Source organism: Megascapheus bottae, chromosome 22 (genome assembly GCF_031878675.1).
Source record: "Megascapheus bottae isolate mThoBot1 chromosome 22, mThoBot2.hap1, whole genome shotgun sequence".
Taxonomy (NCBI): Eukaryota; Metazoa; Chordata; class Mammalia; order Rodentia; family Geomyidae; genus Megascapheus; species Megascapheus bottae.
Genome location: NC_143530.1, coordinates 12,190,818 through 12,218,586, shown reverse-complemented (window position 1 = coordinate 12,218,586; position 27,769 = coordinate 12,190,818). Strand labels below are relative to the sequence as shown.

The following is a 27,769-nucleotide window of genomic DNA, read 5'->3' as shown; positions in this document are numbered from 1 at the left end:
AGGCTGCCAAAGATGCTGCTGCTTTATTCACTTGCTTGTGATCAGGTCAATGGTCTTGGTCCCAGAGGAGCATTCTGGGAAGATGCGCTCTGTTTCCTATGTCTGGAGATTGGTATGTGGATGAGCCATTTGTTATTACTGTGGAAATCATAGTATGATAAAATATGCTGTTTGGAATTTTAAGTCATATTTCTTTCTTGAAGAGGAAAAAAAACTAGTATTTGGTGGTTGAGCTTAGTGCACGCTCACATGAGGTGTTGACCCAGGTCTTGGCAGAGAGGCAATGAAGATGCATTGGAAGAATTTTTAGTGGAAAGGTGCCTTCCTGCCCAAGAAAGGGTCTTCATTGAACTTAGATTGGGAACTGGCTGGACTGAGGGCAGTTCCTGTTTGCCACCTGCCTCTGCAGGTGTATGAATGGAAGCTGGAGTTAGCTAGCCTCCGAGATGACAGTGAGAACCTGTGACTGGCCACTGCCTGTGGTTTGTAACTGGGGTCAAACAGGCCAAAGTGTGGCTACAGCAGTGATCAGTGAAAGCTTAAAGCATTGTGTAAACAGGATCTTCCATGAAGACAGAAGAGCCGGAAATATGCTAGGAGTAGACCTGGGTTGTTTACTAACACTTAGCAGAGAGACTTAGGAAAAAGCAGCCAGAGAGTTCTAGACGTCTCTAGGAGGTAGGACTAGGACTTAGCTGATAGTGAAACTGCTTGGAGAATTGCTGTACAGAACACACTGGTAGTTATTCCAGGAGACAGCCAGCCTCTCTTGATCTGTCCACGTATACCATTGTTCCAGTAGGAGCCTCTGGCAGGACCTCTTGGGAAAGAGGTTGTTAGGTTAATAAGAAAAGCATGTTGAAGAAGGAAGTCATTTAATTTAAAAGAGGAATACCAACATGTTTATCCCAATCGGAGATGTGTATGCCAGGCTTTTAGTGAGGACCTGGGGACTTTTTTTTTTTTTTGTCAGTGTGGAGCTGCCAATTCAGTTCTCTATGCTTTTGTTATTAACAAGCCACATCTATAATGCATCATTCACAAAAATGTCTTAAAAGTCACAATTTAGTCACTTATGATAAGCAATCTGAGTATAGAATTTTGGGGGGGTGGGGGGGTCAATGGTGAGGCTTGAACTCAGCCTGGGCGCTGTTCTTGAGCTCTTCAGCTCAAGGCTACCACCCTACCCCCTGAGCCACAGCACCACTTACAATATTCTAGTGGTTAATTGAAGACAAGTCTCATGGACTTTATTGCCCAGGCTGGCTTTGAATTGCTATCCTCAGATCTCGGCTTCCTGAGTAGCTAAGATTACAAGTGTTAGCACCATGCCTGGCTCTGAGTATAAAATTCTTTTAGTCTGTCTGTCTTTCTGTCTGTCTCTCTCTTCCCCTCTCCCTCCCTCCCTCCCTCCCTCCCTCCCTCCCTCCCTCCCTTCCTCCCTTCCTCCTTCTCTCCCTTCCCTTCTTCTCTTCTTTCCTCCTTCTCTCCTTCTCTCTCTCTCCCCCTCTCCCTCCTTCCTTCCCTCCCTCCCTCCCTCCCTCCCTCCCTTCCTTCCTTCCCTTACTCTCTTCTTCTCCCCCCCCCTTTCTCTTTTCTCTTTCCCTCCCATCCTCCCTCCCTCTTTCTCTTTTGGTGTGTGACAGTCCTGGGGCTTGAACTCAGGGCTTAGATACTGTCTTTGGGTTTTCTCAAGGCTAAAGCTCTACCACTTGAGCCACAGCACCACTTTCAGCTTTTTCTATGTACATAGTACTAAGGAATCAGACCCAGGGCTTCGTGCATGCTAGACAAACACTCATCCACTAAGCCACACACCCAGCTGGAATCTCTTAAACTTAGTATTTAATTCAAGAGCACATTTTTAAAAATGGTCCCTCTGTTCTACTTGGTTGTCACAGAAACAGCTTTTCTAATTGTTTTATTGTTTTTATAATGTTTAAATTTTCTTTCTTTTCTTTTGTGTGTGTGTGTGTGTGTGTGTGTGTGTGTGTGTGTGTGTGTGTGTGGTGCTGGAGATCAAATGTAGGTCTTTTACACATGCTAGGCAAGTGTGCTACCGCTGAGCTACATCCTCACTCTGAATGTTCTATTTTCATCAGCAAATAGGACCATCATAAACAGTTTGAGGAATGATCCCATTTGACTCTTGGTAAGCATGTATCCCTCGATGAGTAGGAACAGGCGACGATGGTGAACTAGAGAGAAGCTTGCCAGCTAGGAATGAGGCACCATTTATTATCCACAAGGGAAGAGATGACTGGCATGCTGGTAGCTGGTTGACAGGTCACTTAAGGAGAGGTCACTCACAATCCTGCAGAGTAGTGTTGTCATTCCTGTTAGAGATGACCAAGCGGAAAATATGGGAGCACAGATGTTCTGGCTGCAGAAACTGCAGCACCCTGTCTTCTCTCACATGAACATCTAGGCTGGCAGCCCTGCTCTGCGAGTAAGGTCCAGGCCTGAGTGGAGGTCTGATATTGCCTTGTTCTCAGCTCCATGCCTTGGAGGAAGGCCACACCTTCCTCACACAAACGTTTTGTCCCAAGGGGAGAAGCTGCCTCCAACAGAGTGTCCAGGAAGTGAGCTATTGTTCACAGAGCACATTGTAAACAGTTTGTGCCAGGAGGAAGCCCAGTCCCTCTGGCTTGTCTTTAAAAAAAAATCACAGAGGTCCTGGGTTTTGTTTTGATGAACTTGTTTTTAAGACAGAATTCTGTTTATTTTGGAATGGAATGAATGTGAATCATGAACCCAGATCCTTTCTAGTCTCTGTTCACTGAGTGAGATGGGAAGAGAGTGGAGTGGAACATTCACCTGGCATCTATGGAGTTACAAACATTATGGATGTTTCCCAGGGTAAGGAAAGCTGGCATCTAGTCAGGTGGCTACTTACAGTGTGAGAAGTAAATGATGTTCTTGCCCCTGTTTTCTAACGACTTGGCTTTGAGGGCTTCTTAATACCTCCTGCTCTGGCCTGGAGAGGGTCAGAACTAAGACACCTCTCAACAGCAGGACACAGCTTATGCCTGTAGTCCTATGCTACTCAGGAGGCTGAGTAAGTCAGTTCAAAGCCAGCCTGTGCAAGGAAGTAATGAGAATCATATCTGTAGTTAAACAGCACAAAGCTAGAAGTGGAAGTATGGCTCAGGTGGTAAGGACACCAGCCTTGGGCATAAGAGCTAAGTAAGGAGGTGAGGCTCTAAGGAAAAGGAAAAGAACCTCACTGCCTCAGGGCAGACAGGTCCTGCCTTTGGAGGAGGAGGAGGGCTCACCATCTGTGCTGCAGCAGAATGAATCTGTCTCTTAGGATGATGTCATCAGGGAATGAATGAATTATAGCAGGACCCAAGCCTCCTAGGCTGTGCCCAGCTTGCTCAGACTTATATCTTAACGAATTAACTCCTTGTTAGGTCTCTGCCTAGAAACCAAAGACTGTCCTCACACCTCTTGTCCATAATTCCAGACATTTTCAGCAGTCCTGAACTATTTGTATCAGCCTTTGGAGGAAATTCAGGCTTAAAGAAATATTGGCATAAATGGTATCACAGGCCTGTACTACCACTTGGGAGGCTAAGGCTGAAGGATCATAAGTTCAGAACCATAGTGGGCTACATAGTAAGTCTCTTATCTCACAAAACAAAAGTAAGCCAGTCGCTGGTGGCTCACACCTGTAATCCTAGCTACTCAGGAGGATCTGAGGATCGTAGTTCAATCCAGCCCAGGCACAAAAGTCCTTGAGACTCTTATCTCCAATTAAACACCAGAAAACTGGAAGTGACGCTATAGCTCAAGGAGTAAAGCTGTAGCCTTGAGCTGAAGACCTCAGAGATAGTACCCAGGCCCAGAATTCAAGCCCCACAACTGAAAATAAATAAATAAAGCAAAAAAAGTGGGAAGAGGTGTAATTTGTCCCTAACAATCCTATGAGTGAGGAATTTTTTTTAATAAGTTATAGTAAAGAAGTTGAAAGTCAGCAAAGTTAAATTATTTGTCCAAGGTTGTATAACTAATGATGGGGCAGAACCAGAATTTGAATTAAGATTTTATTCTAAACTACTTATTCTTCTCACTCCTATATGCTGTCCTCCTTTCTTTCTTTTTCTTTCTCTCTCTCTCTTTTTTTTTGTCAGTTGTGGGGCTTGAACTCTGGGCCTGTGTGTTTTCCCTGAGCTCTTCAGCTCAAGGCTACCACCCTACCTCTTGAGCCACTGCGCCACTTCTAGTTTTCTGGTGGTTAATTGGAGGTAAGCCCGGGCTGGCTTTGAACTGTAATCCTCAGATCTCCGCCTTTGAGTAGCTAGGATTTCAGGCATGAGCCACTGGTGCATGGCTTTATACGCTGTCTTCCTTATATTCTTTGTTCTTTCCTTATTTTTGCCAATACTATGATTTGAACTTAGGGTCCCTAGCCCTCTTAGGCTTGCTTGTTGAGCTTACACTGTACCACTTGAGCCACGCCTCAAGCTTTACTTTTTTTTTTTTTTTTGCCAGTCCTGGGCTTGAGCTCAGGGCCTGACCACTGCCCTTGGACTTTCTCAAGTCTAGAGCTTTACAACTTGAGCCTTAGCATCACTTCTGACTTTTTTCTATGTATGTGGTACCGAGGAATCGAACCTGGGCCTTCATGCATGCTAGGCAAGTACTCTACCACTAGGCCAAACTCCTGGCCCCCAGCTTTACTTTTTTTTTTTCCCCCCATATATTTTTTATTGTAATTAATAGAAGGGTTACATGATATTTGCCAGATAGATGATGCATTAATTCCCATACATTGAAACCCTTTCACATGTCTTGGTCCCCATTTCCCTCCCCCCTCCCCCACCCCCAGCTTTACTTTTTGATGGTTAATTGGAGATGGAGTCTTGTAGAATTTTCTGCTTGGTCTGACCTCAAACCATAATCCTCTAATTTTCTCCCTGTAGAAGTAGGAGAGTACTAACCAAAAAAGCTTTCAACACGTTTATACTCCATTCTCTTACTCCTTTAATATTCTGAGAGTGCATTTGACTTTACTGATTCCAGTTTATAAAGGATACCAGTGTGTTCCTCTAGCTAAGCACTCTAAAACACTGCTTACCATGCTAAAATAACTCACCAATGTAGGGATCGATTTCTTTGTAGTCTTGATTTGTATGAACCAGTTTGCCAGGGTTTGCTCATCCTCAGGAAAGCTGGTAATTGAGTTTTTGGACGGCCAAGACTGGGGTTAGCCTGGTTCCAGAACAGGGAACACCACCCCACATCACAGAAGCTATGGGAAAGCTTTTAATTAGGAAGGGGGAGGTCAGCATTCCCACAGTCCTTTCCGTTTTCTTTACCTGTAGGGCACCTTTTCTCATTAGCATGTTGAGCGGAAGTCCCTTACTGATGAAACTCTTACTAGTGTTGATCTTGTAATTTTTTATTTTCTAAAAGATTTGACCCAGAAAGAGATTGCTTTTCTCCAGTCATTTATTCTGAGAAGTTTTGAACCACAGAAACTTGAAAGGCTTGAATAGTGAATTCTCATATAGCCAGGACCTCGCTATATTTGCTTTACGCCATTCATCCAGGAACCCTGCATTCAACAATTTAACAGTCTATGCTACTTTTTGATGCATTTCAAGATGGTGCCCTTCTCCTGACACCCCCTCTTCTGATTTTTTTTCCCCCATTGTCAGTTACTTTTAGAACTGTATATCAATGGAACCAGTGTGGAGGAATTTTGAACTCTGACTCTGTCAGCTTCACATACCTAACTCCTTCGTATCTCATAAGTTGGAAATAATTAGGGGTTTACTTGTATTTGGCATATATCTTTTCACATCTTAAGGATATTTAACGGGGTGCTGCCCTGTGGCTCGTAAGGATTGATGGACATAGGTGCTTGCTGGGGCCGCATTGCTGTGGAAATGGTCTGCATGGAACTATAGCATGATTTTTCTGGCCATTTGTATCCATAGCTAGACCAAGTACAGCACTGTCATGAAATTCTGCCTGATAAAGAGCTAAACCCAGGAAAAGCTAAGTGGGGAATGCAGGAAGTAACACGAGGCAGTTGACCCAGTGGAATGGAGGTAGTTATACCTGAGGGCTGTGTGCTTTTCCTTGCTCCTCTCACCCATGCCAAAAAACAGAACCTGCTCCTAGATGGAGATTGTGTAAATTGGACCAGAACTCAAAACGTAATCCTCATTAATCATTTCAGTTCTTGTCCCACTTACTAAAGCCAGTACCGGGCATATAGCATGCTTCTATGGTAAGCATTAATAAAGGTAACTGGAATCTAGGCTTCCCAGCTTTTCTTTCAGCAGTCGTTTTGGACTTTGAGCTAACGGTTGCTTTTAGAGTCGTGTGTTCTGGTAGGAGAAGGTCATGTGTTCCCTTTCTGTTATGTTCCTGCCATATGACAGGAACTCACCTTGAGTGGGAAAGGGCCTGCTAGTGGCTGTGGTTGGGAGCTGCTCTGAGCCAGTCAGTATCAGCCTCCTCCAGGTGTATGGAAGCTAAAAGCCTAGTGAGCCAAGACTATGGAGATTCAGATTAAGGTTAGGAAACTGAGTGCTCCTGTCAGTTCCCTTTCTTCCAGTCCAGCCTACGGTAAGCACTGAGGGCAGGCTTTTTGTCCTGGAAGGATAAATCACTTTTGAAATAAAACAGCTTTGTCATCTCCTAGCCTAGTTGAAAATGGAGAAGAAAAGGGATTCCAGTGGGGAAATAGAACAATAAATATGGTAACCATCTGAGTGCCCTCCTGTGCTGAGACAAATGAGGCTGAGAACAGCAGCCTGCTTGTGGAGAGGTTACTCATTGTTAGTGGAATGCCAGTCCAGCCTGTCTGGAAAGGGCAGCCCTGAGCCCACTGGCAGATATTTATTCATCTCCTCTGACAAATCCCCCTCACCCACCCTGCCTTGCCTCTTCCCTCTAAAAGCAGTTGACAAGGTTAGGAAATAAGGACAAATAATTTACTTCAGTCTGTCTTTGTCTTTGCTGAGGCCCTGTGCAATTTAGTCCTAAAGGGAAAGAAAAAAACTAACCAAGCCCCTGATAAGTGACCCTTCTTCAGAAGTGGAATCAAAGCCCACTCTAGGTTGAGAGTCTCCTATCTGCTGCTAGGAGGTAGCAGGAGACTGGCGATGAATTCTTATGTGGCTTCTGTGCTGGGAATGCAGCCATGAGCATCCTTCAGGTGCCTACACAGCCCAGTATCCAGTCAGTGCTGGGTAGGTAAGCATCGGGGAGCCTAAGGCAGTCAAGGCTCAGTTCCTCAGCCCTGCACATGCTGTCCAAGCAAGGCCATTGAGCCCGAGGGGAAGACCTGCCACTTAGTGCACCGCAGCAGAGGGCTTAATCCGCTGGAGGTCTGGCTGCCTGTGCACTTAGCAGAAGTGTGAGCAGTGCCACTGGCAGGCAGATTGGGAGTCCGTGTGTGTGTGTGTGTGTGTGTGTGTGTGTGTGTAGACTAGGCAGGATTGCCCAGGGCCACTGAGAATTGCGGAGTTTCACAATGGAAGGAGAGGGAGGGCTAGAGAATCCAGACTGGCTCTAAGGTGTGTTGGCTACCTTCCCCTCTTTCTCTACTAGTGTATTAGTGGCCAGCCTGGTGAGAGTATTTAACCCATAGGCACTCTCTCTGTTCATTGATGGAACACCTGTAAGTGCCAGCTCTGTACAAGTCAGAGAAGCACTGTGAGAAGTGGGTCTTGCCCTTGAGAGTTCCTCTGTGTCCTGGATCACGCCATTGAAACAGAGAATCAGAAGCCAGTGCAAAGCAGACTGAGTCTCTGCCAGTGAGGTCCTAAGAGTTGGGGTGGAAGAGAAGATATAGGTGTCTCCAACTCTGGGGATGGACCCAAGGGAACAGATACATGTTTTCCATCTGGCCACCAGGTCCTAGGGTACCAACAGCTCCTGGGCAGCATAAACGGGTTTGGTTTGAAAGATGTCAGGAGCCAACTCAGTTATTGGTAAATTACAGAAACATCACCTTTGATATTTGTGCAAAGGAACGTAGAAGAAAGCAATTCCTTCCCTTTTCCTCCCTTTTCCTCTCCATGAAACCCCGACTCTAGGTACCATGGGCATAGCCGTCACTTCTAACTCATATCACCTCCTGGAAGGCATATTTCTTTGGTGTTCCTGGGAGCACAGAAGACTCATGGAAACTAGGGAAAGTTTTCTTTCCTACCCCATGCATTCTCGGTGTCATTTGAAAAGCCTAGCACCATCTGAGAGGCCCCACAGCTAGGTGGGGTGCAGGGAGGAGGCCCGTCCGTAGACAAGCTCACCTCCATTTGCTTGCAGGCTTCTGAGATCCCATGGCTCTGCAGCAGGTGTCAGATGGCTTGAGCAGCAGTATCGCCAGTGTTTGTTTTGCTTTTTTCCCCCCAGCCATATGGATAATATGTTTTATACAGTCCTGATGGGAGAGAAAGTCTAAACAGAATCACCCTGCATATTTCCTGAAAATAGAACGTTTCTAAGCACTTTAATACAAGAATCTATTATAGTGCTAACTTTTTAGGCCTTATCTTAACCAACATGAATGCACATTTTCTATCATAGTTCAAGAGAAGTGCAGTATTAAAGCACTGCTATTTCTCAAAAATGTCATCCAAACAGAAAAAGCAGAGAATAGTAAGCCTACCCTTCCATTACATTCCATCTGCCTCTTCTTCCCCTAAGAGGTAGATGTTACTGAGAAGGCAGCCTAATCAGATTATTTCTCAGCGCAACCTGAGTGGTTCACATCCATGAAGTATGTAGATCAGAATGGTCTGCATGCTGTCTCTTGATGCTCACTCTTCTTGGTAGACTAAAGCAGTCACGGTCTCTTTCTCTCCTGGCTTGGCTGTGAGATGATAAGATAAAGGTGAGTTTCAGATCTCCTTAGTCTTCAGCCTGGGCTGTGGGCTCAGATAGGCCTGCAACTCCTGTAAGCTTCCATTTTAGCGGGTTCCGATTGTAAAAAAAAAGGATTCTGGATTACAGGCTGTCAGTAAACTATCTAGTGTTCTACTGTAAACTAGAGTCTTCTCAGCTTGACCTGGCTGTGGCAGTCCACAGAACTGTAAAGCACATGTCCAAGGTTGGGTAAAACTGCTTGAAAGCCCTTGATAGCATTTCCTAGCTGCTCTGCACTCTAGAACCCATTCGGCTTCTGAGGGAGTAAGCTGTGGGAACCAGGACTTGCAGCCTTTGTAAAGGCATGTGGTGAAAACTGGGAAGGAGCTGGGTGGAGAAACAGCAAGATCACTCGTATCAGACAATCCTCTGGCAAAATCTCAGGAACTGGGCAACCAGGGGAAGAGAATTAAGAGACCACCGGGGCTAGGATAGTAAGTGGTAGTGATTATAAAGTACATAATATAAGCGGCTTGACATTGTTTCAAAGAATACTTTAGAGTCACCATTTCGTTTCAGCTCTTTCTACCCTTAGTATTTTTTTGTGTGTAACTTTTCATTGCTGGGTCTAGATAAATGAAACCTACAATTCATTCATTTAATCAATAGACTGCTTGTTTACTGGGTACTAGGCTCAAGGGGTGAAATGGAAGGAAATATAACTTCAGCTATCAAGGTGCTTGCAGTAGTGTTTCTAACACATCTACATACCCCCTTTGGCTTGGAGAGAGACCCAATTTGATGGAGCTATTCCAGGAATAAGTTCCCTTCTCCCTGTGTCAGAAGTCTCCTTGCCTGGAACAGCCTTGTGTTTGCCTACAGGTGTCATAAGAAAGGAAGAAGGAGGCAAATAGGCAGATTATTTAAGAAACTACTTATTGCCATTTTAAGGCTCTATAACCTCATTAACTAGCCCTCGCTCTGAGAACTGGCTCTGGTGTATCACTAGTGTCAGGATGGACTGTGTAGCCCATGGAGTAGCTTAGCCTAGAAGAGAAGAATATCTATAAGTCTTTTCAATGGAAGAGAAAGTGGTCCAGGAAGACAGGCACTGTGCTGTTGAAGTCACAGGGAGCAATTTAAATCTGTAGCCAGGAGCGGGTGTCTCATGACTGTAATCCTAGCTACTCAGGAGACTGAGATCTGAGGATCTCAGTTCAAAGCCAGCCCAGGCACTAAAGTCTATGAGGCTCTTATCCCCAATTAACCACCAGAAAACTGGAAGTGGCTCTGACGCTCAAGAGGTTAGGCTATATGTAGCTTGAGCTGAAGAGCTCAGGGACAGTGCCCAGCCCAGAATTCAAGTCCCACAACCAACAACAACAACAACAAAAAAAAGCTGTAAGAAAAAAAATGTTCTGAACAGGAACTTTCTGCAAATGGGGTGACTTAATGAGCTGAACTAGGAAGCACTCCATTTCTAGAAGACCTTTACCAAAATTGGCATAGGGTGGGAGATGGAATCCTGGAACCTGCTTCTGGCTCTTGCAGTGCTGTGTCCCAGGGAACCTCAAAAAATACACAGGCGTTACTCTGTAGGTCTACCTACATATGTGTACAAAGCCATGTGTAAAATAGTATTCACTGTAGTGCTTTTTAGAATGAGAAAAGACTGGAAAGTAACTGCGTGTCCATTAGAGAACTGGTTAAATAAATTACTTTACCATACACCAATGTTGTGGCTTATCCATTAGGAGAAAAAATGGTTGTGAACTGTGGAAAGATCTCAAGATCTGTTGTTCAGCAGCAGAAGCATGATGTTGAAGTGCACATGTGGAATGTCTTGTGGGGGGCAAGTGGAACGTGTCGATGTATTTGAGCAGAAGCAATATAAAAGGACCCATGAGAAACTGAGTCGATCACTTGGCTCCAGAGGGAACTAGCAGCGGTGAGGCCTGGTTAGGAGGGAGGCCGGGCACTGAGCAGCCTTTTGAGTGTTGTATCTTTTGAATTTTGAATAATAACTATTCTTTCTTTCTTTCTTCTTTCCTGGTCTTGGGGCTTAAACTCAGGACCTGGGTGCTGTCCCTGAATTCTTTCCCTCAAGGCTAGTGCTCTACCACTTTTAAGTCACAATGCCACTTCCAGTTGTCTGGTGGTTAATTGGAGATGACTCTCAAGGACTTCCCTGCCCAGGCTAGCTTTGAATTGCAGTCCTCAGATCTCAGCTTCCTGAGTAGCCAGGATTGTAGGCGTGACTGGAGGCTTTGGGGGTGAAGGTACTCATTTACCTCTGAAATGGCCAGGGCTAAAGAAAGGGCTGCCTAATAGGGTGGTTTTTCCCCAGGGGCAATCAGTCCTAGCCTATACTGAGGCTGTCTCTGGACTGCTGGGGCCTGAGTAGAAGCACCTCCCATGTCCTCCATAGGATATAACTATTGTGCTTCCCTGTGCTTTTGCTGAGCTCTGGGAGATTTTAGTGTGTTCACAGACAGGCCCCATCATTTCTATGGTTGGCGGAAAATACCTGCAGAGTTTTTGGCTTCAGGAGAGAGGTGATGCTTGTTTCGTGCTCTTCTGCTGGGTGTCAGCTGGGGCCTCCCTGTCTGCCAGCTGGAGGCTGGCTGGAGAGTTGTTTTTCTGATTGTTAGACTCAGGCTTCTTACTTGCACTTAGAGGAAAAAGCATCCAAGTCCTGGTACAAAAAGTCCTCTTTTTAATTTCTTTGGAAAATAACAGTGAATGAGCTCATTATCACTGCAACCCAAGTAGAAAGGGGAAGGGAGAAGGAGAAGGCGGTTCCTCCTGACTGTCTGGACTCGTCCTTGGCCAGGTTTCCCGGGGTATAGGGCTCAGGCCTGGCCCAGAGTGACCAAAGCCAGATGGCTGGGACAGGTGGCCTGAACCAGGGGTGGTGCTGGGGACATATGGATCCTTTGGGGTCTGCTGCCTCTGCTGTGGTCCAGGGAAGGGAGTATCTGTGTCCCTTCTCCTCTCGAGCAGAGCTCTATCCACAAATGCTGGCCTCCAGGCAGCAAGAGGGAGGTTCCTATGTGCAGGTGCCCTGTACACACCCCTAGCTGGCGATCGTACAGTGTCAGTTTTCTATAGAATGTTTGCAGTTTGCCAAGCACAACTGGAGGCAATTGGGTGTGGTGTGGAACAAAACTAGCACAGGCTCTTCTCTCAGGGAATTAAAATTCCAGCTTGAGCAGTGAATTGTACAGGGTTGGCTTAAAGGTACCCCCTCTACCCATACTCTTCTAGGGCTGGGAATGATACACCAATGCCCAGAAAGGGAGGCTCTTTGGCATTTTTTAGTAATGGAGCCCAACTTGTTACCATCTCCTTCAGACCAATTGTTCACACCGGCAGGCTAGGCAGGAGAAAGGCTGCTATTCTTGAGGTTCTGATGGTGCACATGTTGGCACTTGACCTTCGTGTGTCCAAGTCTGAGAGGGCAGCCTGGGTGACACTGGTGATAAGCTGGTAATACTGATCCTAAGCCTGCCTGCCTGACCTCTTTGTTTCTCTTCCTTCCACTTCAGATTGAGAAGATCATGAGTTCGATTGGAGAAGGGATTGACTTTTCTCAGGAACAGCAGAAGATCTCAGGTACTGTACCAGCCAGCCATTTCCCCTATGGAACAGGGTCTCTGGCTCTTCCAGGATCAGGTTTTCCTTCTGGCACAAGACCAAGTGTTTGGAAGGGGGCAGGGGGCGGGGCGCTGTAGATAGCAGAGTGCTCTTACAGTTAGCTTCTCCCATGTGTGGACAGCTGCCATGCTGATATTGTTGGATCAACTCCTTGTACGTATTGGAGGGGAAAGAGAGTAAGTTGAATCTGAGGCTGCCTTCCAAAAAGAAAGTGGTTTAATGATTAATTGTTCCATGTTTGCTATTTTTTAAGGAATAAGCTTCATCAGATTGGTTCAAACTGCTCAATTGGTCATAGTGCGGGTATCCTCAGCTCCCAAGGTGGCTCTGGTGCCAACTTGTCATGGTCACATGGTTGTTGTCTGCCTCATCTGTGGTAGTGGCAGAGTGTGGGGCTGAACCAGGGGATTCAAATTGTGTCTGTGTGTCAGGCTAGTGAGTTGACTTTTCTATTTCCTCCTGTGTCTGTTCCTGTTTTACAGTTTTTGCAGTCATCTGCCATCTTTACCACGTGTCACTCACTGCTACTTTAGCCACTCTTTTCCTGTCTGTGCTCTTGCTAATTTTTTGTGGCAGGGGAAGAAGGTAGTCCTAGGCTTGAACTCAGAGCCTGACCACCGTCCTTGGACTTTCTCAAGGACAGCACCACTTTTTTCTATATATGTGGTACTGAAGAATTGAACCCGGGTCTTCATGCATGCTAGGCAAGCACTCTACCACTAGGCCAAACTCCTGGCCATCATGTCTGTGCTCTTGAGATGGGGTCTGTCTCCATCTTCATGTGAAATGGGACCAGGAAAGCAGCTAGGCTGAGTTCCCTTGATGATGGGGTCATGTATTTTTTTGGTTTTGGTTTGGTTTTTTCTGCCGGGGAGTTGTCGTTAAAGTGCTTGTCAGAGCAGCCATCACACTTGGAAACAGGTGTCTGTTCCTCTGGCTTGTCTTACCATTATGGTTCTTCCTTTTCAGTCTTGAGAGTCCTCCCTTCAGCCACCTTGCTTCTTGGGTTCTAGCAGAGGGGCTGTGCTGAGTTTGGCCATGTGTGACAACTCACTAAGCTGACACGAGTGAACTATGCTGTCATCCACATCGCTCTCCTGGATAGGAGCCTGTGGAACCTTTTCCAGGCAGGACACTTTCACAGGATACTCCACTGTCCTGTGAAGACTTTTCCAAAGGGCAAGTGTTTTGCTGGAAATAGATGTTCAGAACCGAGACACTGATGGCACTTTCATCGCTGTGTCAGGAAACAGTCAGGGCTGGAATGGAATGAAGAACATTCAGTTCAGTTGAGGCCACTGACTGCTTTCCTGCCTCCTCTGTGTCCAGGGAGCAGGAGCTGAACTTCCTTATGCTCTTTTGAGTCAGAAGCAGACCGTAGATTCTTAGATATGATTGGCTAGGCCCCTGTGGAAGAGCCTTCTCCTGAGCAAGGGTAGCACTGAGTTCTCCCTTGCTGCCTAGTCCCACCCACCCATGGGGTTTGAGTGGTATTGGCTCTGGACCCCAACACAGTTGGTCTGAGAGCTCTCCTTCCTTCCCTCCCTCCCCTCCCCTCCCCTCCCTCCTTTTTTCTTTCTTTCTTTTTTTTTTTTTGTGGGTCATGGGGCTTGAAATCTGGGCCTGGGCACTGTCCCTGAGCTCTTCAGCTCAAGGCTACCACCCTACCCCTGGACCTGGGTGTTGTCTCTGAACTTTTCAGCTCAAAAAGCTACCACCCTACCCCTTGAGCCACAGCCCCACTTTCCCCTTTTTAATGATTAATTGGAGATGATTCTCAAGCTCTTTTAGTGCCCAGGCTGGCTTTGAACTGCCATTCTCAGATTTCAGCCTCCTGAATAGCTAGAATTACAGGTGTGAGCCACCGCGCCGGCTCCTTTTTTTCTTGTACTAGGGCTTGAACTCAGGGCCTTGGGCATTTTTCTTCATGGCTGATGCTCCATTCTGGCACTTTGCTGGTTAATTGGAGACTAGCTGGAGTCTTGTATCTGCAGCTTTGAACTGCAATCCTCAGATCTCAGCCTTCTGAGTAGCCAGGATTACAAACATGAGCCCCTGACACCTAGCTGACTGCTTATTTTCCAGAGCCTCCCTCCTATACCCCTGCTTAGGGAAATCCAGGGCAAGCAAGCACATGCTGGGGACCACCAAGATGGGGGTCTCTTGCAGTACTGCAGAGAAAGGCCCAGCCTACAATATCTATACCACTACTGGGCCAAGGAGCATACAGAGGCTGGCTCATGCCTGTGGGCTCTGACGGAGCCACAAGGAGCTGTGCCCAGTTCCTCAGAGAGAACCATTTTTTAGCTCAAACCAAAGCATTAATGACTATTGACTTTGAGTGGTTGGCATTGGAGTTCAGTTGTCCTTGGGTGTACAGATGGGGAAAGAGGCCTACACTCCAGCATCGGCAGCTGGAAGAGATGCCGGCCCTGCTGCAGGCCTCCCGAGCCAAGCACGAGGCTGCTCAGCATGTCCAGCTTTGTAAAGGGTCCTTTAGGGATTGGAGGTCCTCCTACTGTTTGGGGACCCCTGGCCTCCAGCACTGAGTGGAGTTAGTTCCTTGAATCCCCTACAGACATGTTTACAGTTCACTCATCCTTCTGCCACCTCCCAGGAGTCCAGGAGCCATAAAGCTTCCCTCCCCTGCAGAGCATTCTGGCTTTCCTTTAAGGCCTGCTCTGTCAGGCAGAAGGGAACTGCTTCTCTTGGACTTGGTGCTTGCTAAAGTCATCCTGGTTTTACTGTTAAATACAGATCCTTCCGAGGTCTGATTACCCCAGACACAAGCCTATTCTCTGCCAATGCAGCCTGTTGGGACACTGGTGCCTCACAGGATACTTAGAGGGTGACAAGGTCCCTGTCTACATGTGGCCTTTTTTTTGTCCCTCTCTAGCATTCCTGGATTTGGTCCTGGTCTCCCCTAGGCCTGGCTGTTCATGTCCCTTGCTGTCACTTCCAGAATGTCTGTGTTCTTGTCTGGGCATGGTGTTTCTCCTGGGGGGAGGCTTGCCATTCCCTCCTTACCAGTTGTTTGGTACACTCACCTGAGGAATGTCAGGAGCATCCGCCTTGTTTTGTTTCCTTAAAGTGGCAGGTGGAAAGTTCCCCCCCCCCCCCCGCCCCTCACCCTGGACTGTGCCTTTAGACAGTGTCATTCCTCTGTCCTCTGTCTTGGCAGTCCTAGAAACTATTGGCCAAAGCAACAGGAACCATCCTCTCTATTCTCTGGGCAAGGGGTTCTCATCCCCTCCAGCTCAGCCCTTTCAGCTCAGAAGTCTCATCATCTTCCCTCAGGTTTGCATTTGTATCATCAACACACCGGGAACCTGTCACCCTGCTCTGATGCTGGTCTGCTTTCTCCTCCCTCAGCAGCAGCAGCAGCAGCAGCAGTGGCAGCGGCAGCTTCTGTTCCGATGTCCGATCTCTGATGTATTTTCCTGAGTATAGAAGGGGGGGAGGGCGGGAGGGAAGGGAGGGGAGGGCCAGACATGAGAAAGAGCAAGGACTGTGGAGCTGGCAGCAGGCAGCGTGGAGCCCAGGAGCCTTTAGACAAAGCATTGTGCTGCGGCTCTATGAGCGCACACTCACCAGCAGCAGGCAGGACCACAGCTGCCGGACTGGGGGATTAAAGCAGGAATGAATCAGCAGCTGGGACCACGGGACTTCATGGACATTCAAGAGCCTGCCGCTTAGGTTCCTGGAGCGTCTTCCCCGTTCAAGGGCAGGGGCACTCCATGAGCCCCTAGACTCGGCGCCCTGGAGGGCTGCTGCAGCTGTATCCAGAGGGCACTGGCTTGCTGACTACTATCTATTCTGCAGAGGACATAGGAGGGGAGGCAGAGGGTTTCTTAAGATAACCAAGCAACTTGCATTGTCCTGCCCTGAAGGGCAGAGTGCCCGGGGAATGGCAGAATGGCTTTCATCGTGTCAAGAGTTCCTTGGAGGTGATATTTTTGTGATTAATTATTTTTCCTGCCTTGAACCTTCTTTTTTCCCCTCCCCTTTTCCCTTTTCCTCCTTTTACCTGTTCTTGCCATAAGAACCAGAGAAGTAGGTGGGGGGTAAAGGCATTCGGCTCAGAACATCCAGCGAAAGGCTGAACTTTTGTTCCTCTTCATCGCCACAATCTCTGTCCTGACCAAAGAGCCTAGCAAATAAATGTCATCCAGAGAAGAGACTGACAAGATCTGGAGACCCGGGAAGGCAGCTGTGTCTTTATCACTCAACCAAAGAAAGAGCACCCCAGAATGTGAATAGACTTCAGCTGCCGCAGCTCGGCTAACAGAACCGATTCCTTTTCTCTCTCTTATCTGGTTGGGTTTTCTCGTCTTTAGCCAAGAACTGAATCTGCCTGCCTGCTTTTTACTGGAGCAAGGCAAGCAAGTCCCAGAACAGCCACTATCAGAGGAAGAAAATGAATGCCCAGCCCCTGGAAGCCAGCCCAACCCAGGAAGGCAGCTCTTCAGTCAGCGCCCTGGCCCCAGAGATGCTGCGCCCACTGGCCACCAGTCTAGCCGTGGATGGGCCCTAATCTTCTAGCCACACAGTCCGGTGGAGCACCATGCTGCTGTCGCAGCAGAGCCACACCTGAACCTGGTCCTGCACCCTGGCCCTTGTGCCTCACTTGGCCCCTGGCTGACTTGAGCCTCTGAAACACAGGGCCGGGGCAATGGTTTGCTTATTCCGAGACTGCTGGGGGAAAACAAGTAAAAGTCTCTTTTCTCCCCTGCCGTGTTCTGTGCTGCTTGTGTTGCATGTGCTGGGTCCTTGTGAACAGCCGCCGCTGCTTCCTTCCTGGAGCCCTCGCTGTGTGCCTGTGTCCCTCAGCTGCATGAAGATGTGTGCTCTCTCCTGACCAGTTTCTGCTTCAAGGTCACAGAACTTGCCCCTCAAGGGGTTCCAGAAGTTGCATGGATGAGAGGAGCCGCCAGGCTTGCACAACCCTTAGGAGCTTCCCCCGGCCCCCTCTAGTGCCTGTGGGGACAGACTTTGTGCCACGCCTCAGTGTGAACACTGATGAGGAGCTGCCCGAGACTGTTGGGGTTGGCTTCCCCTGACCTGGGGGCAAGATTGTGCATGTGCCACAGTGGCCCAGGAGCAGCTCTGACCCCCGGGGTGTGAGTGGGCAGCAGCCACCCAAGGTGGGGTAGTTGTGTGTGGTGCCGGGCGGTCCTGTCCCTGGCCCGCACACGGAAGACGAGCTGCGTGTCTGCTGCTCTGTGGTCTCTTGTACATAGTTTGGCTGCTTTATGGTAATGACGATGATGTGGCAGTGCCATCTGTCTTCCTCTGAGTGCCGCTGCTACCGCCTTAATGGGTTTTCCCTTTTCAAGCGTCTGCCGATTCCTCTCTCGTCAGGTTCTCGGACGCTGGAGCAGAGCGTCGGGGAGTGGCTGGAGTCGATCGGGCTGCAGCAGTATGAGAGCAAGCTGCTTCTGAACGGCTTTGACGATGTCCACTTTCTGGTAAGTGCCTACAGGCCACTTTGCAGCCAGGCTGGTACTGGTGCTCCTTGGTGCCTCCTGGTCTCCCCAGTCCTGCTGGAGTTTCAAACTGTACATAGCTGTATGTCCCAGGTGAGAGCTAACAGAGGTGATGTGGACTCCAAGAAGTCAGCTAAATCCCTGTGCCTGCATCCCAGACACGGATCCCTTCTCCCTGACACCCTTGAGGAGAGCCTCAGGAGTGTCCCTGCCCAGACCCTGACCCTCCACCATGGTCTCCTCAAACTTCAGGCCACATGCTGTACCAGGATCTTCGGTGACCTACCAGATTCCCAGGATGACTGTATATCCTGGAGACCAAGGATTCCTAGACTTTGTAGTTAGTGAATTATCACAGAGGCAAAGACTCCTTCTGGCCCATTCCCTGGGATGGAGGCCAGGGCTGCACCACTTCATGTGCTCCTGGTCTCTGAGGTGCACTGGGGGAGGCTGGTTGATTGCTTTGCTGAGGTGTCCTTATGCATTCTTTGAGAACACAGTGGGGTCTCCCTGGCTGCCTGTGGAGTAGGGACCCAGCTGAAACTCTGTTGCCTCCATCATTCTAAAAAGTGACTCAGAACAAGGCTCCATCACTGTCCTTCCTCTGGATGCTCTGTAAGATATTGCTCTGGCACTGGCCAAGCCACGAGCTTCAGCATTCCCAGAAGTGGGCCTTTGACATCATAGTAATCGCTGAGACTGCTGATGTTTGTGGGTGTTCTAGTGTGCAGAGGTTAAGCAACTTGCCCAGAGCCATACTGCTAGTAACTGGCAGAGTAGAAACATGCAGCCAGTGGTCTGGGGAAAGAGGCCATGTGCTAATCGCCATGTTACATAGCCTCTTTGTACAAGGGAGTAGATGTGAATCATCTTGGAAGCTTGATGTGAGTGAGTAGTGATCCTCACACTGCCCTGCTCCCCTTTCCAGAAGGTCTGACCCCAACTCTTACAGCCCCTGAGGATATAAGCTTCCCCCAGAAGAAGAGGTTGCCAGCTGTGTGCATGTGCTCTGCACCTCAGTTGTGGGGTAATGGTCAGAGCCAGCACTCGCTTCCCACCTTGCCCTCTGCACTCAGCAGAGCTAGTGTAGATTGAGTTTGGTACCTGCCTGGAGAAGATCCCGAGCCAGGACTGCTCACCTCATCCAAGCCACTTCTGCCTCCAAGACAGGAAAAGAAGTCTGCAACAAACCACCCTCCCAAAGCCTGCTTCAGGCTGGTGATCCTTCAGCTTTTAAAAATCTTTACGTTTTAAAATAGCATTTTTTATTTTTTGCCAGTGCTGGGGCTTGAACTCAGGGTCTGAGCACTGTCCTTGGGCTTTCTCAGGCTAGGGCTCTACTATTTGAGCTATTGCACCACTTCCAGCTTTTTCTATGTATGTAGTACCGAGAAATTGAACCCAGGTCTTCGTGATTGCTAGGCTAGCACTCTACTACTAGGCCAAACTCCAGCCCTTCTTATTTTTCTTTTAAAAAGTTAAACTAAGTATACTTGTAGTTATTATGCCCTAACTCCTGACTGACCCATATTCTTTAAGAAAGAAAAACAGGGCTAAGATATGGCTTAGCAATAGAATGCTTGCCTAACACGTATTAAGCCCTGGGTTCGATTCCTTAATACCACTTACATAGAAAAAGCCAAAAGTAGTGCTGTGTTTCCAGTGGTAGAGTGCTAGCCTTGAACACAGAGAGGCGCAGGGACAGAGCCTAAGCCCTGAGTTCAAGCCCCAGGACCAGCAAGAAAAAAAAAAGAGTAAGTCAGAATGGGAGAGAGAAGATGGATTCAACCAGTGAGTGGGTTGGGTGGCCCCTATCAGGGCTTTCCCTGTCCAAGTGCACCTTTCATGAGACTGCCTGTTGATTGGCAAATGAGAATGATCAGATCACAGGCTACCCTTCCAGAGGCTGAGCTCTGATTTCTCAGCTCTCTTTTGGTAAGTTTGGAAAGGGTTAAGTTCCCAGCCCTTAAAAGTCCCCAAGACTCCCTAGAACTGCCTTCTTGCCTGGCTAGTCCAAAGAGCAGCTGAATGGGCATTTGGGGAGGTGTAGCCCTGGGCAAGATGAGGACCCTTGCTGCAGAATTAATTCCACCTGCACAGCCCTTCCTGGCTTTGGGGTTTGTTGGATAGCAAAGGGAGGGAAGCTGAGTATACCCTTGGCTGGTCATGTTACTTCAGATACCTGGATAGCCTGCATAGCCATGCGCAGCATCCTGAGTAATTGCATGTGAACTGCCAGATGGGCTCTAAAGCTGATTAAGCTTTGCAACCAGGAGGGGGAGAAAAGGGAAAAAGACATTCTCTCATTGCTCATGATGTAATTTCTGTCATGTTAGCTGTTAGCTGTCGTGCTTCTCCACACAGTTTAGTTTTCAGTAAGATATGAATATTCCCCCTGGATCTGAAATACCCTGGAGATATTCCACCAGATGCTCCAGATATATTGGGAACACGTGCTGTGCACAGGACAGCCCCTATAATGTCATGCAGCTCCATTTCCGGGTAAAGGGACTTTACTGTCATGTGGTCTGATCATCCTTCCTGTGCCCGAAGTTGAATAATTTACCCTGCTGTCTTCTAGTGACAAGGAGTTACCACAGTACAAAGTTGCAGACCATTCACTGCATTGTTCAGGCTTGATTCAGATTCTTTATATTGAGTCAGAGTCAGTTTCATACCTTGTGCCCATGGGTCTTAAGCTCACTTTGGGGGCCTACACAGAACACATTTCAGCCCTCTAGACCTCTTGAGTCTTATATGGGCTTAATTCTCTATTAATCTTGCTTTTGATTTGGAGAGATCAGGGCCAGGGCAGTGAGGGTTTCCAGTGATGGGACCTAATCATATCACACCAGAGCCAGGAGGACAGGTGCAGGAAGGCTCCCATATCCCAACCTATTCACGGGCATGCCATTGCCAGCTCCATTACCACCACATATTTTATCAGAGGAAACTTTTTTTTTTTAGGATATAGGAAAAAGTGCAGATGGTGATTAGTGTACACACGTGTAACTCTGAGTTACTGGCTCGCACTGGCATTGGCGTATGCAGCACTGGCTACATAGGTGATGGTGATCCTGAGGCTGGAGCATTATGACAGTCCTTAACTGATTTGGCCAGGCACGATGGCTCATGCCTGTAATCCGAGCTACTCAGAGGCTAAAATCTGAGGATCACAGCTCAAAGCCAGCCCAGGCACTAAAGTCCTTGAGACTCTTATCTCCAGTTAACCCCTAGAAAAGCAGAAGTGGCACGGTGGCTCAAGGGCTAGGGCAATAGCCTCGAGCTGAAGAGCTCAGGGAACACCCAGGCTCAGAGTTCAAGTCCCATGACTGATCAGAATTAAAAAAGAACTGTTTTGAAGGAATACCTGATATAGGTAATGCTAGTAGCACTTTGTGGAAAAATGGAGCCCCTAAAACCCATGCAATATAGGGGGTTATCACTTGAGCCACAGCTCCATTTCCAGCTTTTTGTGGTTAAGAGATTAAGAGGCTCCTGGACTTTCCTCTGCGGGCTGGCTTTGAATCACAGTCTTCAGATCTCAACTTTCTGAGTAGCTGGCACTGGCTGCAATATGATAGTAATGCTATACAAAGAAACATCCACTATTTATGCATAGGAAGTGAGAGAAAAGCCAGGATGTTTTTAGTGGGTAGCAAAGGAACAGCTTCAGTTTCCTTTTTGAGGCATAGTCCATTCTCCCCATCCTACCATAAATGGACATGAGGTTAGAGCAGCAGGTAATATGATGTTGCTATAGGTTTTTTTGGTTTTGATTTTTTTTTTTTTTTGGTGGATCATGAGACTTGAGGCTTGGGCATTGTCCCTGAGCCACTTCCAGCTTTCTGGTGATGAATTGGAAGGTCTCTTGGACTTTTTAGTGCCTGGGCTGACTTTGAACCACAATCCTCAGATCTCAGCCTCCTGAGTAGCTAGGATTACATGTGTGAGCCACCAGGGCCGGTGTAATCTGTTTTAAGGAATATTATGGTCCAGATGGGGAAACAGCACCTAAAGCAGTAGAGCAGCGAGATGTTGGGCTGAGGTGGAGGTTCTTAGTGCTTAAGTAGGAGATGGGAAGAACCTGAGCTTACAAGGCTTCTCTACACCTGGCCTGGAGTCGGTCCTGGGACTTGGGGAAAGTCTAGAGAAGGCAGGTTGGGGGAGAAGGGCAGAGCTTATCTGTGGTGGGAAAGGAAGCTGGGTTGAGAATAGTGCATGGCCAGTGCCACTCCCTTGGTAAAGCAGGAGAAACAAGCTTAAAATGGCATATAAGGGAGTCCTGAGGTCTGTACAGTCCTTTGGTCCTCATGGGCAGAAAGCTCCTGGGTCCAGGTGCACCTTGGCCTCCTGAGCATGACAGAGCTGATATGGTGGGCTGGAGTAGATAAGGGAATGTGGAAATGAGCCCAAGCGTGGCAGGCGTGGGATGGGTTAGAAACAGACTTGGTGACAAGACTGTTACTTGTTTTTTGTTGTTGTTTCTGCCAGTCCTGGGGCTTGAACTCAGGGCCTGAGCACTGTCCTTGGGCTTTCTCAAAGCTAGTGCTCTATCACGTGAGCCACAGCACCACTTCTAGCTTTTTCTGTGTATGTGGTACCGAGGAATCGAACCTACGGCTTCGTGCATGCTAGGTGAGCACTCTACCACTAAGCCATGCTCCTGGCCCCACGGCTGTTACTTCTTAGTCCATAGTCAGGAGGACTCGTGCTCCTCCTCTTGGCTTCTTTTTCCACAGGTTTCTGCCGCCTGTCAGGCAGGCTTCTGCCACAGTCTCCATGTTGGAGAGAGCTGATAGTTGAACTAGAGTGAGCCTTGATGGGTCTGAGGACACTTTTTATTCCCCCCCACACCTCCATTGGCTTCTGTGAAATTTCCCATCCAGGCCTCAAATCCCTGAGGTGCCCTTTCAGCTCCTGCCCTAGCCCCTGGCTCCTCCCTTACCTCCTCCTTTGCATTCTTCCTTTCCAGGTCCAAAGGGACACCATCCTGAGCAGAGTGCCACCCTGGTGCTGTGCTGTGTGTAGTTTGCCAGTCTCAGTACCCAGCTCTCTACCAAGCACTGTATGAGCCAGCTGTGTGCAGAAACTCTGTGTCCAGTTGAAATAGGGCCCAATCCAAAGCAAGATTGGTTGAGCTGAGGCTTGGAAAGGATACTAGATTCCTCCTGCACCCTAGACTATGTAAATCTTATCACCTGAGAACTAAATTCCTCAAGTATCCTCCACGTTGACACTGCTGCCAGGACCTCCTGGGCTCTTGGGCCCCCCTTGAACTTAGCCCGCTTACATGGCGAAGGAACAGGCTATTTCATGTAGTTGTGACAGTGATGGCAGCTAGTTAATTCAGGAGCCAGTTCCAATTGTTCCAGTCTGCTCTGGCCTTCCCAGAGAGCACCTTCCACAAGGCCCCAGCCAGGAGCCACCTGCAGAGGCTTCAGGAGCTAGAGCTGGGAAAAGCTGTGCTTCTTCCCAATGGCTTTTACCAAGACAGCCTCTCCCTGGAGGGGGGAAATCAAGAAGGTGTGACTATCTCCTGTCACCAGCTGTGAGTTGAGGGAGGAGTGTTCGTGTGGAAACTGTGTCAGAGCCCCAGAAGAGGCAAGGTCAGCTCAGCCAGACAGCAGTGGGCAGGTGCATGTAACAGCAGTCACAGAGCACCGAGTCCCTGGCAGGAGGCAGTTCACTGTTTATCCCGTGAGGCGGTCCTGGCCTGTGGGAGCCCTGACATGGGTTACTCGGATATGGAGACCTAGTCCGTTAGCCTTGGAGCCATAGCTGTCTTTGGGATCTGCTGGCTCTGAGAAACCCCTGAGCCCCGGATGGATGAGTGTATGCCAGCTGGAGGAGCTGCTCTTCCCTTTTCTGTCTTCATAAGATTTGGGGTGAGCAACAGAGAGCCCCATCCCCTCTCCCAGGAGTTTTCCCTGGGGGATGGGAAGCAGCTTTCCCCCAGACTGAGCCTCAGTGTCGGCTCTGAGAATGGCAGGAAGCTGCCTGCCATGGTGGCCATCGTCTTGTGTGCCCTGCCTTGGTGGTGAGGAATGTATACTTGGATGGCCTGCTTTTCCTGGCTCATGGTCCTAAAGATCTTAGAATGTCCTTCGGGATCCTAATGAGGTGGTTGGGGGCACTGTTCCTGGGTAACCTCGGGATGGTGAGAGAGCACTGAGACTCTCATCCTAGTACAGCTTACACTGTCTTCCTTCCTGAGATGTAGATGCACCGCAGCTGACCCCACAGTCATCAGTTCAAGAAACCCTAACGTCCTCCTTTCTGTGCCCAGGGGTCTAACGTGATGGAAGAGCAGGACCTGAGGGAGATTGGCATCAGTGATGCACAGCACCGGCGGAAGTTGCTACAGGCTGCCCGCTCCCTGCCCAAGGTGACCACCCACACCGCAGCCTCAGCCCAGGCCAGGGCCAGCACCAGTGCCATCCCCCCTGGCTCACCTAGACCAAGAACTGGGAGAAGCTTGGCTGCGGTGCATCTAGATCTCGGCAGCTAACATCTGCCCTCCTTCCAGCCCAGTGGGGCTCATAACCCTGTTCCTTTCCTCACAACCTCACAGGCCTAGGAAATGGCAGGGATTGAGAGGCCATGCACATCCTGTCAGACTCTCCGGGGAGTATCGAGGGGTGTTCCCAGTAAAGGAGCCTGGTGTGTCACAGGAGCCCAGGCTGGCCCATCCTGACCCCAGAGAAGCCTTGGAGGAGTAGGCAGCAGAGACTGCGCTGTCTCCCCATGGTGCAGGAGCTGTTGTGCCCAGGCCTCTACCCCTTGGCACTGCTGCTGGCCATCCGCATGTTTCCCTGGTTCCTCACTTCACAGCACACACCACTGTCTTGTCTCTGTAGGCCTGTGATTCCCTTCAGAGCCCAAGTGGAGGCATTCTGCACTTTTTCCTCCATCTCATCTGCAAATCCCCTTTCCCCAGATCTGGTTGCTCCCACCTCTCAGAACAGAGATAGAAAGGCCTATGCCAGGGCAAAGGAGTTGAGGTGCTAAGGCACTCCCTTGGCCTGATCCCCCTTAGGTCCTCAGTTTCCATCCGAAGAATCTGAGGTATTGTTGCCTGCCCCTGGTCTGTAGGTGAAGGCTCTAGGCTATGATGGGAACAGTCCCCCATCGGTGACCTCCTGGCTGGACTCCCTGGGGCTACAAGACTATATCCACTCCTTCCTGGCCAGTGGCTACAGCTCTATCGACACTGTGAAGAACCTCTGGGAGCTGGAGCTCGTCAATGTAAGTGCCGGTATTCCCCTCCTGAAGCATGGCTTCCTCTGGCGATTTCACATGGTGGAGGCCGGGCTCGGGGGGACCACAGGTCCTGTCACCTCTGACTGTCTTCCTCCCGCTCACTGCCAGGTACTGAAGGTCCACCTGCTGGGCCACCGCAAGCGCATCATCGCCTCCCTTGCAGACAGACCCTACGAGGAGCCTCCCCAGAAGCCCCCAAGGTTCTCCCAGCTAAGAGTGAGTAAGGGGAGGAAAAGGCGCACATGCCCAAGCTCCATATTTTTAGGAATTCTCAGAAACAGTATGACCTCTGCAGAAAAGATGGTGTCCCTGCCTTCTCTCTTCTCTCACTGGGCTCAAAACAACTGGTTATTTATGAATTAGACACCTGCATATTATATCCTAAGGTGTTTGAAATGGCCGGTGATCAAGGATAGGTTTAAATATAGGAATAAATAAAGTAGCCTCAGAAATGACTGGAGGTACATCTGGGGATTCGATTCAGTTCTGTACCCAATAGTTCAGGAGCTCAAGACAAAGCTGAGGGTTCCTGGCGAGGATGTAGCCTGCTGGCACAAGTTCTGGGATTTGTCCCGCCAGGGAAAGGATTAGGAGAAACCTACACTTTCAAAACCTCACAGATGACACATTGTTCAAGCCTGGCTGTGAAGAGGGGAGGGATAAGGTTGAGCAATGTGGAATCTGCCAGATAGGACTATATTGTGATGGTAAACAATATATAACCCTGCCTGGAGACTGGCCCTACACCTCAGAAGGCAGGCACTGTTGCTCCTACTGTTTCTTCCTATTCATGAGGAGGCCAAAGCCAGCCCTGAGCCAAAAGCCAGACAGCAGCTTGGATATTAGTATTGTGGCAGCCTGTTCACCTCAGGGGCTGTGGCTGCCATGTTGCTCCAATGCAGAGATCTTGATTACCACAAGTAGTTTCTTGTCTGCTGATTGTGGGTGGGTGTGGCTCTCTCCCTGCAGCCCATCTTTCCCCAGTGCAGCTCAGGTCAGCTGCTGTTGACCCCTTAGCTCTGCTTCTTCTGTCTCCCATACCCAGTTCCAGTCTGTCCCCAGGACTACCTAAAGCCTCCAATCTGGGGCTAGGCTGGTGGTGTGAACTTCATGGTTTCTCTGCTTTCAGTGCCAAGATTTAATCTCCCAGACATCATCCCCACTGAGCCAGAATGATTCCTGCACTGGGCGGTCAGCAGACCTGCTGCTGCCTTCAGGGGACACAGGCAGGAGGCGGCATGACAGTCTCCATGACCCCACGGCATCCTCTCGAGAACGCTGCCGAATCCAGGTGGGCAGGCAGGCCAGGGCCTTCCAGTACCCTGATAGACTGGCATCAGGATTGGGAGGGCATGCCAGGCTGCTCCACTCACTCTCTATCCAATGCCCTGTGTGAGGCCCCAGGCCTCCCAGACTTCCTCCCTCCCAGGTACAGCACCACAGCTCCTCTGTGACTGCCCTGCCTCCCATTATCCAGCCCCCCAGGTGGGCACAGAGTTTTCTCAGGAGAGGCTCTGTGTTGCTTATGGGCTCCAGAGACCTGCAGTGGCTTGCCAAAGATTGCTGGCCTGCATACCCCATCCTGTGTACACACACACACACACACACACACACACACACACACACACACACACACACACACACACACACACACACAATCACTGTGTGATAGAGCCAATTAGTGAACCTGTGAGCTCCTCCCTAGAGCCGGTGATCCATATCCAACGGTGTGTGTCCTACAGGAGGAGCCCCGAGAAGCCAAGCTTACCCTGCGGCCACCCAGCCTGGCTGCCCCATATGCCCCTGTGCAGAGTTGGCAACACCAACCGGAGAAACTCATCTTTGAGTCCTGTGGCTATGAGGCCAATGTGAGTTGTTCCTGCTCTCCCAGCTTCCTTGCTCCCAGCTCCCTGCTCCCTCCCAGCTAATCCCCCAAAGTCCCCAGGCCCTCTCAAGGCCAGAGCCCAGAGGCTGTCTTCAATACAGCAGTCATTCCCAACAGCCAAGAGGAGGGAAAGAGGCCTCTGGAAAAACAGAGAGAGCAAGAGAGTAAAATGAGGGGAGGGGGTGCTCTTCTGCTAGAGCAAGAGGGGGGAGTTGAGAGGTAACCACCTGATATGGAGTAGGCCAACCCCTTAGGGTGGTCACCCTGAGTGGCAGTATAGATAACTAAACCCATTGCTCCTCCCACAGTACCTAGGCTCCATGCTGATCAAAGATCTGCGAGGGACAGAGTCCACACAGGACGCCTGTGCCAAAATGCGGGTAGGTTGTGTGTGTGGGAAGGAGGTGGCTAGGACAGCCTGCAGAAGATGGAAGCTCAGCTCCAGCCCCCTCTCCTGCAATGCTTCATGCTATAGAAGGATGGGAGGGGCTGTGAATCAGACAGTGGGCGTTCTCACGGCCTCCCCTGTGTCCTATAGAAATCCACTGAGCACATGAAGAAGATACCCACTATCATCCTGTCCATCACATACAAAGGCGTCAAGTTCATCGATGCTTCCAACAAGGTAGGCTTCTCACAATGACTGTTG

At 49.1% G+C, this 27,769-nt stretch overlaps 1 protein-coding gene across 6 annotated transcripts in view; it reads left to right on the top strand.

Annotated features, from left to right (window-relative positions):
* Anks1a (ankyrin repeat and sterile alpha motif domain containing 1A) overlaps positions 1–27,769 on the top strand; it is a 143,098-nt gene that overhangs the window by 108,105 nt on the left and 7,224 nt on the right. For all 6 annotated transcript variants that reach the window (XM_090355840.1, XM_090355842.1, XM_090355841.1 and 3 more), the window contains 9 exons: positions 12,378–12,444; positions 17,848–17,954; positions 24,262–24,360; positions 25,068–25,220; positions 25,344–25,451; positions 26,365–26,526; positions 26,978–27,103; positions 27,429–27,500; positions 27,659–27,745. In XM_090355840.1, coding sequence (XP_090211966.1) covers positions 12,378–12,444; positions 17,848–17,954; positions 24,262–24,360; positions 25,068–25,220; positions 25,344–25,451; positions 26,365–26,526; positions 26,978–27,103; positions 27,429–27,500; positions 27,659–27,745 — 981 coding nt within the window. The remainder of the gene's footprint in view (positions 1–12,377; positions 12,445–17,847; positions 17,955–24,261; positions 24,361–25,067; positions 25,221–25,343; positions 25,452–26,364; positions 26,527–26,977; positions 27,104–27,428; positions 27,501–27,658; positions 27,746–27,769) is intronic.